The sequence below is a fragment of the Python bivittatus genome, unplaced genomic scaffold, assembly GCF_059951505.1.
Source record: "Python bivittatus isolate LINGU-HERP-01145 unplaced genomic scaffold, Pbiv_v1 ctg000700_np1212, whole genome shotgun sequence".
In the NCBI taxonomy this organism is placed as follows: domain Eukaryota; kingdom Metazoa; phylum Chordata; class Lepidosauria; order Squamata; family Pythonidae; genus Python; species Python bivittatus.
The window spans coordinates 77,043,620-77,059,220 of record NW_028277098.1 but is presented as its reverse complement, the minus strand read 5'-3'; the positions used below and the strand labels follow the sequence as shown (position 1 = coordinate 77,059,220).

The following is a 15,601-nucleotide window of genomic DNA, read 5'->3' as shown; positions in this document are numbered from 1 at the left end:
TGAGAGGGCATTTATCCTGTAGCATTCTTGAGGTCATAGATGAACTGATACAGTTGGAAGGAAGATTCTTGCAAAGAAAACCTGACATTGTTTAGGAATCCCACTCACTAAAACCTTCTCAAAACTCAACGGACTCTTATAAAATCTAGCTTGCTCTATTAATTCTATAGTTCACTGACAATTAATCCAAGCAGAGAAATTCTGCTTGTTCCCCTGCTGATTCACATGCAATCTGATGACAGAGAATTCGCTTTCAGAATTACTTCAAAAGACAAATGAATTTGGGAGGTGGTGGAATATGATGTTCTTGCACTTAGTTACAAAGTGACAAGAGTTGTGCACAATCCCCTCTCTAAAACTCTGCAGTCTCCTTGGCTTCCCACATATCCATTAAATCCCAACCAAAGACACTAAGTGCTAATTCCTTTTACTGAGCTTTTTCATAGCAGTGCTAAGTCAAAACCTTTGAAAAATTAAGTTTCTTTTTCCGCTGGAGAAATTTGGAGGTACTGTATAACCTGCATAATTTCACTGCCAACAGATTTTATGGAGAATTCTGAAAGTATATTAACTCAGCTCCAAGTCAGGATATCTATGTAGCACCTATTTTACATAGAAGGTGGCTGGCTGGGGAATTCTGGGAGTTGAAGTTCACCCATCTTAAAGCTGCTGAAGTTGAGGAACCCTGCTCTATTTCAAGAGCTCTCCAGTCCAAGTTATTTTAAATATGAAGAATTGTTAAAAGAGATCACAATAGACTTGAAATTGCTCCAGACCATGGGACTGAATAGCCCTACAAATCACCTAGCCATATGGCTGTTCCTCACAGCCACATTAAAATGCTTTCCTCCCATCCTTGAGTCAGGAGGAAAGTATATCTACTTAAATTGTGTTGTCTCCACAGCCTCATTTTCAGCGCACTTCAGCAACAAAGCTTGGCAGTGTTGCTGCCTCACATAATTTAATGTGGGGAAATCTCAGACCAGTGATTGGTGGATTCCCTTCCCATCAGTTACTCTCCTGAATGTCTGCCATGGAAGGGTTGGGGCTTTGATCCTTTTTTATTATTATTAATTAGCAAGTTAGTCTTAGTTTGAATTATGTCCAATACACAGTTTGCATGAGTGACTGGAAGAGCTGATTTGAAATATGAAGCAGAGAAGCTCAAACCAGATTGCTTTCAGTACTATTGCCCTTCTGAATCTTTCTTTCCTTTCTGCCTCCTTAAACCAATTCCCCCATAAACTTTTGATTCAGCAAAGAGCCACTTCTCTCTCCTACCCCTCATTCCACATTTGTGACTATATGTTTGTGTAATACCAATTTCCTATGTTACAATCACCCCAGCACACACAAATACATATAATGTACAAACTTCAACTAGCAAGATTCCTGGCTGACAGATCTATTGAGGGCTTAGAATTAGCACTGTCCCATCAATATATTTCTAGCTGTGTTATATCTTAACTGGATGTCAATTGGAATCAGCCCTTTGGGAACCCATCTTGGCTAAAGAGTATAGCCTTCTCTAGGTGATGCCCTCCAAAATTCTGAAGACTCATAGCATTCCCAGATAGCAAAGCAACTGTAGTCTCAACACATTTGGTAGACCCAACTTGGTGAAGGCTGGAATATACTACACTACACTATGTATTCATACTACACTATACTACATGATTATATTTTCCCACTTCCACTCATCACATTATGGTTGACTACTCTGAAACATTTACTGGTAAGAATTTCCAAAACTGAAAACATTAACATTGGCAGACACAATTTATCATTGATATTTGTTGATGCCACAAGAGGTGATACCTCTAGTTTGGAGTCTTTCTCTCACATCAGTTTCTCAATGAATTCTAAGCCACATTCTGATTGATGTCCTCATTAATTCCCGCTTTCTCTGTGTTCCCTCTTTTCTTTTTAACATGCTGTTGACAGATTATTATGTGTTTAGAGAATGTATTATTGCCCACAGTTCCTGCAGCCTTTTATCAATGGAAGCAGGCATTAGCAGTGATGGGCAGAAGAGGAGACTTTAACACAGACAGCTGCTTAAATAAACAATTGCATGCTGATTATATTATAATGTTGAATGCCAAACTTTGGAGGCAAAGTGTAGAAGGTAAAAATACACAGACGCATAGACACACACAGTCATGTGAAAAAGAAAGTACACCCTCTTTGAGTTCTATGGTTTTACATATCAGGACATAATAACAATCATCTGGTCCTTAGCAGTTCTCAAAAGTAGGTAAATACAACTTCAGATGAATAACAACACATGACATATTACACCATTGTCATCAATTATTTTACAAAAAGAAAGCCAAAATGGAGAAGCCATGTGTGAAAAACTAAGTACACTTTATGATTCAATAGCTTGTAGAACCACCTTTAGCAGCAATAACTTGAAGTAATCATTTTCTATATGACTTTATCAGTCTCTCACATCATTGTGGAGGAATTTTGGCCCACTCTTCTTTACAACTTTGCTTCAGTTCATTGAGGTTTGCGGGCATTTGTTTATGCACAGCTCTCTTGAGGTCCCGCCACAGCATTTCAATCAGGTTGAGGTCTGGACTTTGACTGGGACATTGCAACACCTTGAATCTTTTCTTTTTCAGCCATTCTGTTGTAGATTTGCTGGTGTGCTTGGGATCATTGTCCTGTTGCATGACCCAATGTAGGCCAAGCTTTAGCTGTCGGACAGATGGCCTCACATGTGACTCTAGAATACTTTGGTATACAGAGGAGTTCATGGTCAACTCAATGACTGCAAGGTGCCCAGGTCCTGTGGCTGCAAAACAAGCCCAAATCATCACCCCTCCACCACCGTGCTTGACAGTTGGTATGAGATGTTTGTGCTAATATGCTATTTGGTTTTTGCCAAATGTGGCGCTATGCATTATGGCCAAACATCTCCACTTTGGTCTTGTCTGTCCAAAGGACAGTGTTCCAGAAGTCTTGTGATTTGTTCAGATGCAACTTTGCAAACCTAAGCCGTGCTGCCATGTTCTTTGTAGAGAGAAGAGGCTTTCTCATGGCAACCATTCCAAACAAACCATACTTGTTCAGTCTTTTTCTAATTGTTACACTTGCTGATGATCAATTGATCAAAGGCATTTGATTAACAGCACCTGGCTGCTACTTGGCCTCTTCATACCTATGGAAGCAGTAAGGGTGTACTTAGTTTTTCACACATGGCTTCTCCATTTTGGCTTTCTTTTTGTAAAATAAATGATGACATGGTGTAATATGTCGTGTGTTGTTGTTCATTTGAGGTTGTATTTATCTACTTTTGAGAACTGCTAAGGACCAGATGATTGTTATTATGTCCTGATATGTAAAACCATAGAACTCAAAGAGGGTGTACTGTCTTTTTCACATGATTGTACATGCATATATCCAGAGAGGGGGATGTACGACTTCACCCATTGCTTATGGACCCTGATAAATTTGCTATTTCTAGGGATCATAAATCCTGAGTGAGCAAACAGGGAGAGTTAAGCAAAGTTTGAGGAGTTCAACAGAAGTAAGCAAGAAGAGTGACCCAAAAGCTGGGTTTTCTAATGGATTGTGTTCTGAGTGTGAAGCTGAAAAGTTTATCTTCTGAATAGCTGCTGATTGCAAGGTATGTGTCCCAAGAACTGCTGATTGCCCATTGTGGTGATCCTGCTGAATAAACAGAGACTGTGAGAGAATTATAAGGCAGAATGTCTCCAGGGGCAAGCTCACTGAGCAAGGGAAGAGCTAACAGGAATTCAGCTTGGGAATTCACTGAGAAAGTAGTCTAACATTTTTTTCCTCTAAGAATCAAGTTCTTGACTAATGTGAAGGCCTAGAAAGGAACAAGAAATAAAAACTTTCCCAGTGGTCTAAGAACGAAAAGGAAAGATGAATGGGTAGAACTCGGCCCTTGTAAATTGCAGTGCTTGTGGCATGTTTGTCTTCCTGCCTGAAAACAATTTGAGATAACGCAAGCTTAGAGCATTCCATACTGCAATCAGAGGATTGGAGCAGTGAGTGGCTACACTTTATTTGGTGAGAAAGGATGAGGTTGTTATCCGTTCAAAGAAAGGAGGCTCAACAACAGAAATGGAAGATGGGCAACACTCCATAAAGAAGGTAGACAAACAAGTCCCATGCAAAAATAATGGGAACATTAAAATAAAATATTAGTAAAAACAACAACAAAACAAACAGCAGTGTTCTGATAAACAGCCCACAGTTTCCAAAATTCACTGCAGGAGTGTTCCACTCATCACATCTACTCCTAAGGCTCTGTGGAATAGCCAGGTTTTAATGACTTTTGGAAAAAACAATAGTGGGGTGTTACTCATTCCCATGGTCTCCTTAAAGGAAAGATCTCAGAGAGAACCCATGCTTCCTGATGTTTTGGGGTAGTAGAAGTCATAGAGAGAAGGCAATCCCATAGATAACTGGATCCTAATCTATATATCATTTTAAAGGCAATAATCATCACCTTGAATTCCACCTGGAAGGAAATGCTTGTACCAGAACAGATTCCTTTTTAGAGAATAGAAGTAAACTGTCACTAAGAGATTAAAGTCCTTTTCCATGACAGGAAGAGAGGGTGAGAAAGTTCCAAGTAAAGGGAGTTGGCAGTTGGAATTTTTGATGGGAAAATGAAGGGAAGATAGGAGCAGGCGCAATTCTGATTTGGGGAAACAATTAAGCATCAGTTCACAGTAAGAAAGAAACATTATTAGCAATACTGTAATTAATTATGAGTAGGAATGGTTCAGTATATTGCTACTTTATCTAGTCAGAAGTGTTGGGAGTTGTTTGTTCAAGTATGAGTAATCTCTTCATTTTTTTCTGTAAAATATAAACTAGCAGTCATGTTTAAATCACTTATCCAAAGCAATTATTTATCACATATGTGAAATTAAAACATACTTGCGTTCAGTGACTGAATGGTCCTGGTCATGTAGATCAGATAGGGATTCTGTTGCGTAGCATGGCAACCAGTACACAAGGAGGATTCATAGCTTTTCCCTCCAGCAGAGTCCCTGGTCATATTCAAGGTATTTTTGTACATCAGTGCCATCACCACCTTCCTGGGAATATCTGTTGATGAACCAAACCCCAGAGGGGCAGACCACATGCTTGCCTTCCTCTAACAAGGTCTCAGTAATACACACCAGGACTGTATGCTCATCCACAACCAAGTTATGGAAGAAAGAGCTCTTGATGTACCAGCAACACCTTAAGGCAGAGTTACCAACAATCTTCCTACTTAGGAATAAGACCTCTGGGATGAAATTAGAGACCAACAGCAAATTCTTCCTGCCATCTCTTCCATGCAACTGAGATATATCTACCTTCTCCCCTGCCACCATTTACATAGTGAGACTCCCCCATAATGACTCACACAATCAAATTCTTTCAAAAACACAACTGACACACAAACCTCACCTACCCAGGAAGCCAACAACAGGCTGGCACCCAACAAAACACCCAACCAACTCACAATACTTGTCCTTCCATTACTTTCCTAAAACCCACCACAAGTCTGACAGAGGCTTCACCTAGCTGTGCATCCTTTCACTAATGTACCTGGCCCAAAAGCAACAGACACTTGTTTTCTCAACCTAAATGAGGTTCTGCTTCAAACTGGTTCATCTCCCACCTTAAACATTTTGCCCTGACCCAGCTGTGCCAAGAGTCCTTCTAGAAAAATGTCAGTCCTCTGACACCAGTCCCTGTATGAAATTCCCCAAGGCGTCTTCATGTTTCCAGACAGCCACAACTTGGTTCACTGCAACCCCAGGCCTTCAAGTGCCAGGCTCCTGAAGCCACTGCCAGACCCAGGATGGCAGCCACATTATCCTTGGAGTTGCCTCTATCCTGGACTTATATAGCCCCAGCTGTCAGCAATCCAGTTGTTTCCTCACTTCTTTCGTAATGGTGGTGAAGCAGCCCAGGAAAAGTCCAAAATATTCCCCACAATCAGAACCTTCAGTCCCAAGAGTCAATGGAAGTCTGGGATATCTCACCAGTCCTCCAGAGCCAGCCACTCCTCTGGTAATAGTGTTCTCCACATTGTCTGGCAGATTTCCAGCAGCCACAGGTACATCAGCTACAGCTCAATTACCTCTCAGACCTGCACATTCTGTGGGAAATTTAAATTCCACATAAACTCTGATTAACCTTCATACTAGTAAGCCACAATAACTTGGCTCTTTCTTTCTTCTCTGAATCCATCCACCACACTAATTTGCCAGACACCATCTCATTTCATACGGATCAGACAAACAATTCATTAACTCAAAACAAAAAAGCCAACTTTCTCCATCCCAAGCCCTCTGTTCTCCAAGTAATCATCATCAGCAAAGTCCTAATCACTTCTAACTCACAGCCTCCCAAGGTTGTAGCCACCATACAGTAGCATTTTTTTAATAAAGCATTTCCTACTTACCTGATGCTGTTGTTGGGGGCTGGGGGGGGGGTATTGTTTGTTTGTTTGTTCACAAAAGAGACCAAGCAATTGCAGAATAAAGCTTGGGTCTGTGTCTGCAGGCAATTTTGCACTGCAGCCTAAGCTGTTTCTCTCCCAGGCTGCTGCCAACTGTTTCTTAAACCAACTTTAGAAATTCCAATCTGGATTGCACTGGGTTGGTGACAGGCTGGGCTGTGCTGAAATCCAGACTACGGCCATCACAAGCTCTTACTGGTCATTTCCCTGCTTCTTGACTTCTGGCTGGCAGCTCCTATGTGGACCAGTTTGCCAACCCCTGCCTTTTCCTTTTATAGATCATTCCCTCCTCACTAGTCCCCATGCCTTTCTTTTGCTTTTCCAAATATTTGCACACTTCTTCCCGCATTATCTCCTCTGACACTAATACAGATCCTTTCTTTTTTCCTTCATAGTTCTGTTAATGCAGTAATCAGAGCAGTAGGGATCAGGTGGTTCTTCCTTCCTAGTTCCTCATAGAACTTTGCAGCAAGAAAGAATGGAAAGAATCTACTTCAGCTTCATAGAAACAAAGTACAGTAGCAACATCCAGTACCTGGATTGCAACTTAATGTTTTAAAAGGGTGAAGGGAAGGAAAGCGTCCCAAGTCTGTGGGGAGGAAGTAGGGAAACAAGGGGAGCATACTTCACTCAGCCTGGGCAGAAACCAAAAGGATATCCATGAGGAGATAAAGGATGTGGATGGACCATAAGCTTCTAGGTTTGAGGATAGTTCACTGACTTAATGAGCCAGTAGCCCAGGATGAAATGCTGGCCCAGGCACTGGAGAGGAGGGGAGTGCCACGGACTACAGCCAACTGGAGCTGGGGCTATTCCTAGAATGTAACAAAGCACTGGAGACCAATCCAGTTTAAGATGGCTCAGTCTGGAAATAGTTTTAAATCAAAGCTGTAAAATGTGTGCAGGATGCATTGGCAAGGGGCTGGGAGAGGGCGGAGGAGGACATCAGCCATTCCTGCACCTAGGAAGCAGTAAAGCCTGTACAAGTGATGGGAGAAACAGAAAATTCAGATCTGCGCAGTGGATTGGAGAAAAAGACAGTATATGTCTATATCTAATTAAGGCACTTTGCAATGACTGATTAATAAAATAGATTTTTGTCCTAGGGTAGACAATTTTTTTAAGACTGGGGTCTCCTCCATCCCTCTCCCTCTGTGTGTGTGTGTGTGTGTGTGTGTGTACCATTGCAAAGTACCTTTACACTAATATTTTAACTTACTGATGAATCTACCACTAGAAATTATACTACTTCAGTCACATTTATGCTGTTAGTGGAACAGCTCAAAATATAAATTAATTGCCACTTGAAGTTCCTGCAGCTCTTCTAAATAGCATCTGAATGAGTGCCATTTAAATGACGTTAAGGAGACTGTCTGGACAGTTCAATTTTTTCAAAAAAATATCATTCAAATGGGTCCATTTTCAAATGCTATAATTTCTCCAAGTCCTTATTCACCATAGGGGAAAGATATGTGGCAATTGCAAGTTTGACAGTATAATGGGGGACATCGGTGTCTGGAGCAAAGTGGGATTGCATCAAAATGAAGACATATGTGCAGTGACATTTTAATACAAACTCTGCCCTTATGAACCTGCATCATGATGTCCAACAGAGGTGCTTAAATTGTGGGTTTACTCATGATGTTATGCATTTCTCACCTCCCTTCTCCCCTTCCCCATGGAGTGGCAAGGAGGAACAAGTGATATATGCATCATGATATCATCATGCAAGTGCACAAATGATATACTGTTGCATCATTCACATCATAATGTGACTGACACCAGACATATAATACTGTATATGTCATTTCTGCAATAATGACACGGCATACATGATGTCATCATGGCTTCAACCAGATGTCTATATCCAAATATCCAGACCAGATAAACAGATTCAAGGCCACATACAAGCATTAATACATGCCGTGATTAGTTGTATTATAGGCTCCTAAATGTATTCCAAATGAAATTCAATTTTTAAAAAAACATTATGAGTGTAGAAAAACAATGCTGCAGTTTGGGCTATTGAGGTTGAGATCCACCCATTAAATGAACCCTATTATATATATTTATAGAGATCCTGGTGAAGATATAGACCTGCTTCATTTCTTTAGAAGTATTTCTACCACAGCAGGAAATACAGTTGATTGAGGATAGGGCTCACTGTGTAAAGTGTTTGGACCGCTTGCTAATCGAAGTGCCCATCCAGCTGTTGTCACTTGCCCTTCCTGTGAACAGAAGTTGCTGTCTAGAAATGCTTGGTGGTCAGGTGAAATTACCCCCAAAATTCTCAATGCTTGCATCAAATCTTGTTTCAAAGTCCTGGAAGCTTTACTTCTGTCAGATTTTTGCCACTTTAGTTTTATTCCTCCTCTCCCCACTGATTGTCTCCCCACTTGACAAAAAAAAAAAAAATTCCATACTTCTAATTTAATGAATTGTGAGAAAGTGGTGTTGTGTAACAAAAAGATGACTTTTGCTTGCAAAGACCAGAATAAATATTGACACAGAATCCAAGGGACTGGAGCAGAAAATTGGAGATAATAGGAATATTTTTCAATTATCTCTGGCCTTGGGGATTCAGAGATACCCGAAGAACTATTAAGAACTGAAATACAAGCTGGTGAATTCATCTTCCCTCCTCACTACCAAGTGTACCTACTCATACCATGATTCCTAATGTGAGGGTATGGAAACAGCTGAAGCATACCTGCTGAGCAACCTGGGGAAAGTGTTAATTGGAATAGGGAAAGAAGGGCAATAGTCAAGCTAACAGCTTACACTTTTCTTCAGTCTACTCCTCTTGAGAAGGTTCTGCTATTTGGATCCTCAGTGTGCCATCAAGCCAATATAGATGACTTTTTAATCTTCCCCAGCTTCCAGGAGAGAGAAGTGACTTCACCAAATTTAGAGGTGCTGAGCAAAGTGTGAACTTTGGAATTTTTCTCATGTGGAGAACTAGCTAATGCATTTCTCAAAAAGGCAAATACATGTTCCCTGGAATACACAACTATAACAGAGGCAAGGGGAGCAGGAAACTGCAACTCCAATAATTCCTTGCCATTAACCATGGGGGTGGGGGAAGAGATTGCCTGCCTTTCATTTACCAGTTAAAACAATAAACATGGTGAAGATAAGTTTGAATGATCTCTTCTCATCCTAAAACTCACCTCTCTGCAGAGAGGAAAATAAAGGTTTAGGCCCAAATAAAGCCAAAGTAGCATGCAAATCCTTGAAAGAATGGTGGTTGCAGTAATACACCTAATATTTGGCAATTATGCATTCTGGAAATATTTTGATCTGAAACATCCCATCATGAAACTATAGAAAAGACGACTGGAAACCCCAAACCCCAACTGAAACCCCAACTGAGCCATTCATCACTATATGGGTTGATAGTATGGCCATTTGGACCAACAGGGGGAAAAAAAGATAGTAAGTAATTCTAAAGCATTCTAAAATAAGGGAGAAAGACAAACACTTCTTTTGCAGGGGAAAAAGGCATTCAGGAAACTGTACAGCAAAATTTAGCAGCACCAGTCTTTAACTCCACTCGGTGATCCCCTGATACATTGGGACAATCATTTCCAAAATTCCCAGCTATCTTGGTAACACATTAAGGAAGGCATGTATGAAGTATCCTGGGACCATTTAATACCAGTTCCAAAAAGACAGTTGCCTTAAACCTGCTGACTGTCATTATCAGTGCATGGCCATTGCCCATGCTGCTGAAAGATTCCATAATGTTTTGTACATCCCAGGATTTCCCTATAAGCCTTCTTTTAACCACTTCCTAAAATGGAGTTTTGCAAGCACCTAGCTTAGCTGCAGTGTGTTATATCCTGTGCTTTCTGTTACATTCCTGATACAGCATTTCTAGACCATGTACTTTACCCCATGCTGATCAAGGTTTATTCCTGTGTTCATTATAGATATTGGATTTTTTCCTTTACTCAAGTTCATATCATTTATGCCCTTGGGAAGCTCAATTTAAAGACTACAGCTGCTTCTGGATGGGGGTCCCTCTTCTATCCAGTCATGCAACTCAGTTGGACAGCCACTCAGGGAGCTTAACACATTGTGTTAAGGGCTCATGCAGCAATAAGATGTGAATGTCTTTCCAGTTTTACAGCATGTTGGCCCATAGCAAGGTCAGCCTCACTACTCTTGTTTGCAGCTACATGTTCTTTGTCAGCTCCATGGGGAAACCACTTGTTCAGATTTCAAAACATTACCTCTGCCAAAAAGGAAGAAAGAGATCCAGATTTTTTGAAAGTTCCCAGCCTAGGGAATTCCAAAATGAGTAACATTGACAGAGATACTTTATTGTTAAATTATTTGAACAGAAAGGGGGTTTATAAAGAAGAACATATTAACTTTGTCATATATGTTTATTTGTTTTATTTACAGCCTGCCCTTTTGTCTATCCAACAGTTAAGGTTGTTTATAGCAAGTAAATATACAAATAATAAAACAGAATAAAAATAATACAATTAAATTGAATACATATTCCATAGATTATACATTTCATAGGAGCCATACGGAAGAAAACCTTTCGTGGTATACCAGATAAATGAGGTTCTGGCAATGGGAAGTAGTCTTCAAAGATCCTATCCTGCTGATAAATGGGCAAGTTCATAGTCCAAAAGATGACCCTTCAGACTGTCAGGTCCTAAGCCATTTAGAATCAGTACCTTAAATTGTGGAGTCCTTGGGGTTCTCTGAGCTTGGTTCTTTTCATATTTGCCTCCATTGGTACCTTAAATTGTGCCTAGTAGGCAACTGGCATCCAGGACAGACCTTTCAGTACAGGAATCAGTTCTATGATGCTCTGATTCTACATAGTATAACACTCCCCAAGTGAAGAGATATAACTGAGCAAATGTGAATAGGACAAGGTTGAAAAAGATTGTATAGTCCAACCTCCCTTGCTCATGCCTATTGAGATATCCAAAATTAATCCAATTAACTCTTCAGTATTTCCATGTACAAACACTGGAATATTACATTAAGAGAGGGTCTGAGATCACAGGATCTTACCTGTGATCCTAACCTAATGGATGCAAACATCTGGGTCAAGTCTACTACATATAAGCATAGGTTTGCTGAGAATTATCAAATTAGAGCAAATAATTCTGCTCTAGAGCAGATAAGTCAGGGACAGTACATAATCACATTCTTCCCCTCCTTGTGCACTCATTGTCTAAGTGAGAGTGACTCTAATGATATCTATTTAAATGCTTTCATAGGTAAGAAGTAGGAACAAACCAGATGTCCTATTTAAACAAGGAATGGGCATGATTATAGTCCCCTAAATATTGTTGAACGCTCAATCCTATCCCGCATGGATAATGGTAAAAAGAAGGGCATGTATTGCCCATCTCTGTTGTAAAGGATGATAAAGGGTACTTTATTACTAAAGGGTAATCCAGCCAAATTTATGACCAAGTGAGATTTTCAAATGCTTTGCAATCCATCCTCCATACTTCTACTGCCAGGCAAGAAACAAAATCATAAATATATCTAGCTCAGAGAGGTTTTCAGAAAAGGCTATCCGATAACTTGAGTGAGTGGAGAAGATAATAATCCAGGCAGTCTTTCCCAATTCCTTGTTCTCCCGATGTCTTGGATTTATGCTCTCAGGTATAATTCCCAGGTGGCATTGGGAAGGCTAATCCATTGGATGGATATAGCCCAGCCATAAGAGTTCTGAGTCTTTAAAAAGTTACTTCAATCTAAAGAAGAACCCTGCTACCTGCACTCCCTCTGTGAGCTGGCTTAGTCTTTCATGTAAAAAAACTTCTGAAAAAAAATGCTAATCTCCCTCTTACAAGGATACAAGCTGTACCATCCTGATGTGGATTGTGAGCTATGATTTATGCTGCATAGAGAAGGAAGCCAAGCTTTGCCCATCCCTGCTAGTGATCTGATCTGACAGCAGCCACAACATTCTATTGGCAAAACCAAATCATACCTCTTTTAACTCTTGTCCTGTCAAAAGGGGATAGCGAAGGATGACTAGCAACAAAGGTAGTCACAATTTTCTTTAGAAGCTCATGCAGCCAAGCACTTAGAAATAAACACAAACAACTCCAGTTGTGCTTTTGACCATCTCTCATTCATTTCAATGGGGCTCATTGAAAATGCTAAAAATGCCCCTCTATCTGATAATAGGGGCAATGGAATTATTTTCATTAGTGAGCAGAGAATATCCTTTCCCCTTATGCAACTCTGAGTAAAATATATGCCTCATCCTACATTAGGCTGTTCAAACCTGTGACTCTGTAAGCTAGCCAAACTGGACCAATGTCCTATCCAGATGATTTGCCACTTCTTATAATGATGACCAAATTCATAATGTTTCTAAAGAAAGCAGGCATTAAAAAATGCAGCAACGCACCTGGCTATTCCAGCTACTTCCATGAAAGAATCTCCTTGCTCTAAGATAGGAGTTAATTGCTTGATGCAATCAGCAAGGAAGATTTGACAACTATTATCTTAGCCTGAATAGCTGCAAATACTCTTACTAATGTGAACCTGTATACAGAGAACCGTGTTATTTCCCTGCTATATACATATTTATGGGCAAATCCATATGAATGTTCCAGAACTTCAAAGCATGATTGATTTTCCTGAGTTGCCCTTGACCTTTCTGTTAGTCCAATTAGCTTTGCTGTAGGGAAAATCATGGTCCATTGCTAGGCTGACCCAACTGCTTACTCTACGGAGCCACTCATATCTATGCAAGAACCCACTTACAGCCTTATCACTGCAGTTGCAGTGAATTGGACAGGACCTCACAGCTATTTGCTTCTAAACCTTGGAGTGCCTGGTACATAATAGATGATGAAGAATGGAAAAGGAGCCATCCCAAAGCAGTTGCCATGCCAATACAAATGGAGATAAAAACAGCATTGCTTGCATACTTCTACAAGCAAAGCCTTTCTCAAGGTTCAGCCTTTTCATAGCCCAGTGATTAAGAATATGATACAAGACTGTTCAGGTTTGCAAAATTTCTAAAGCAACATTATCTGTTATCAGTGTCAGGAACAAACAGATGCTCAGCTCATTTATATTTGTTTTTCTTACAATGTAATTATTGGCCTGAATCCTGTTTATCCTCACTGATTTCAGTTGGATGGACTGAGCTAAATCTACATGCTTTAGTCCTAATTGGGTATAAATCAAGTTACTGAAGAGCTTTTTGCACTTCCTTCACACCTCTTCACCAATATGCTTCTTTATATTGAACATTGATGGGGCAGATTGATCTTTGGGAATTCAGGCTAGTTCCAGTGCTGTTTTCCATTTGTAAAGTTTCTGTACAGCAATTTGCATATAGAATGTATGGATCTTTCATTCCTTTGGACCCATGACTTTATATGCCCTGAAGCAAACAGTAAGCTTTCATTCTCCCAGCTAATTATGGTAAGTTTATTTTATATCAGAATAACTGCAAACATATTCTAACTAGAGGTCAACTTAATATGCTGGAAAATCTTCTGAGTTGCCAAGGAAATCAAGCAGATGCCCTACTGAGATTTTCAAAGGGGAACAGATGATCAGATGTAACAGCTTAAACCATTGCCCTATTTGAACTGAAGTTTCTTGGTTTCTCTAATGATTATTTCTGTCATTCTTTGGTATTGTGCTTATTAGAGATTTCAGTAGATAGATCCTGAGAATACATTTGCCCATCATTTAACCACTCTTTCTGTGTCTTTTTTGGCTGTAGAAAAACCTCCAAGTCAAGCTAGAGTGACAAGGAACAGAGTGGACATATCCTCCGTGCCATCTTACAGAAGCAATGCTCTAGGATACCTCAGCACCATGAAGGGGTTAGGAGACAACCGAAGCCGCCATCTGTCTGATAACCTGGACTCTCCTCAAGACTCTCTCTATACCACCCAAGACAGGAATCCTTATCTCCTTAGTCCCACAGATTCTTATTCAATGGACCCTCGGTTTCCAACACCCAACTCTCTCCACAGTGACTGCCTCCTTCCACTCAACAACCAGATTTCTAACAGCAGTACATTTCCACGGATTCATTACAACTCCCACTTTGAGGTTCCTGATGAGAACCCCTTTCCAAGTCATGCCCAAGCCACCAAAATTAACAGACTCCCTGCCAACCTGCTAGACCAATTTGAAAAACAACTGCCCATCCACAGGGATGGCTTTAGCACCCTCCAGTTCCAGAGGAGTTCAGATGCCAAACACCGGAATGAAAACCCTGGGAGGATACGGCACTTGGTTCACTCAGTCCAAAAACTTTTTGCTAAGTCACAGTCCTTGGAAGGTGCCTCCAAAGGCAGTGTGAATGGCAAGAAAGGCACCGAGGACTCAAAACCAAACCGGAGAAGTAAGAGTAAAGACCGTGCAAAAACCACTGAGACTAAACGCAGGACGAGATCCAACATATCAGGGTGGTGGAGCTCAGATGACAATCTGGACAGTGACACCTGCAACTATCGTAACCCTATGGGCCTCATGACCCTTGGCAGGCAGCCTGATCACAGCCAGCCAAGGTACTTCATGCATGCTTACAACACAATCAGTGAACATATGCTGAAATCCTCCAAGAGCAATAATGACCTCAAGATCACCACTTGCACCAACATCCCCATCAGCAGTGAGTCAAACTACATCAAAAGAGGGTCCTGGTCCACTCTCACGCTCAGCCATGCCCGAGAAATGTGCCAGAAGGCTTCAGCTACCATCGATAGAGCTCTGCTGAAATCTAAATCCTGCCATCAAGATTTAGCTTATCAGTACTTGCAGGTGGGTGCTATGCTTGGGACTTTCTTGCAACTACATGAATGTTGTATAAAGAGCATTTTGATTTAGTTAGCTAAGGGCAATACTGTATCACAGCCTAAACTGCTTGTCTCTGTTGTTTCTTAAGCCAGCTTCAGAAAGACCAGTCTAGATTGCAATGCTTTGGCAGTAGGATGGGATGGTGCTCAGTCTGGGCTACAGCCCACTGCAAGACCTAACAGGTCATTCCCCTGTTTCTTGTCCTTCCCTTATGTGAAGCCTCACTGGCTGGCTCCTGTATGGGCTGATCTACCAGCAGTTGCGGTAGGGGATTGT

General features: G+C 40.8%; 1 protein-coding gene across 1 annotated transcript in view; it reads left to right on the top strand.

The window, feature by feature from the left end:
* Positions 1-15,601, top strand: part of LOC103051092 (disks large-associated protein 4-like) — a 308,223-nt gene that overhangs the window by 243,816 nt on the left and 48,806 nt on the right. Inside the window, exon 5 of the mRNA XM_088154030.1 lies at positions 14,241-15,289. Within this exon, the coding sequence (XP_088010156.1) occupies positions 14,336-15,289 (954 nt within the window). The 5' untranslated portion in view covers positions 14,241-14,335. The remainder of the gene's footprint in view (positions 1-14,240; positions 15,290-15,601) is intronic.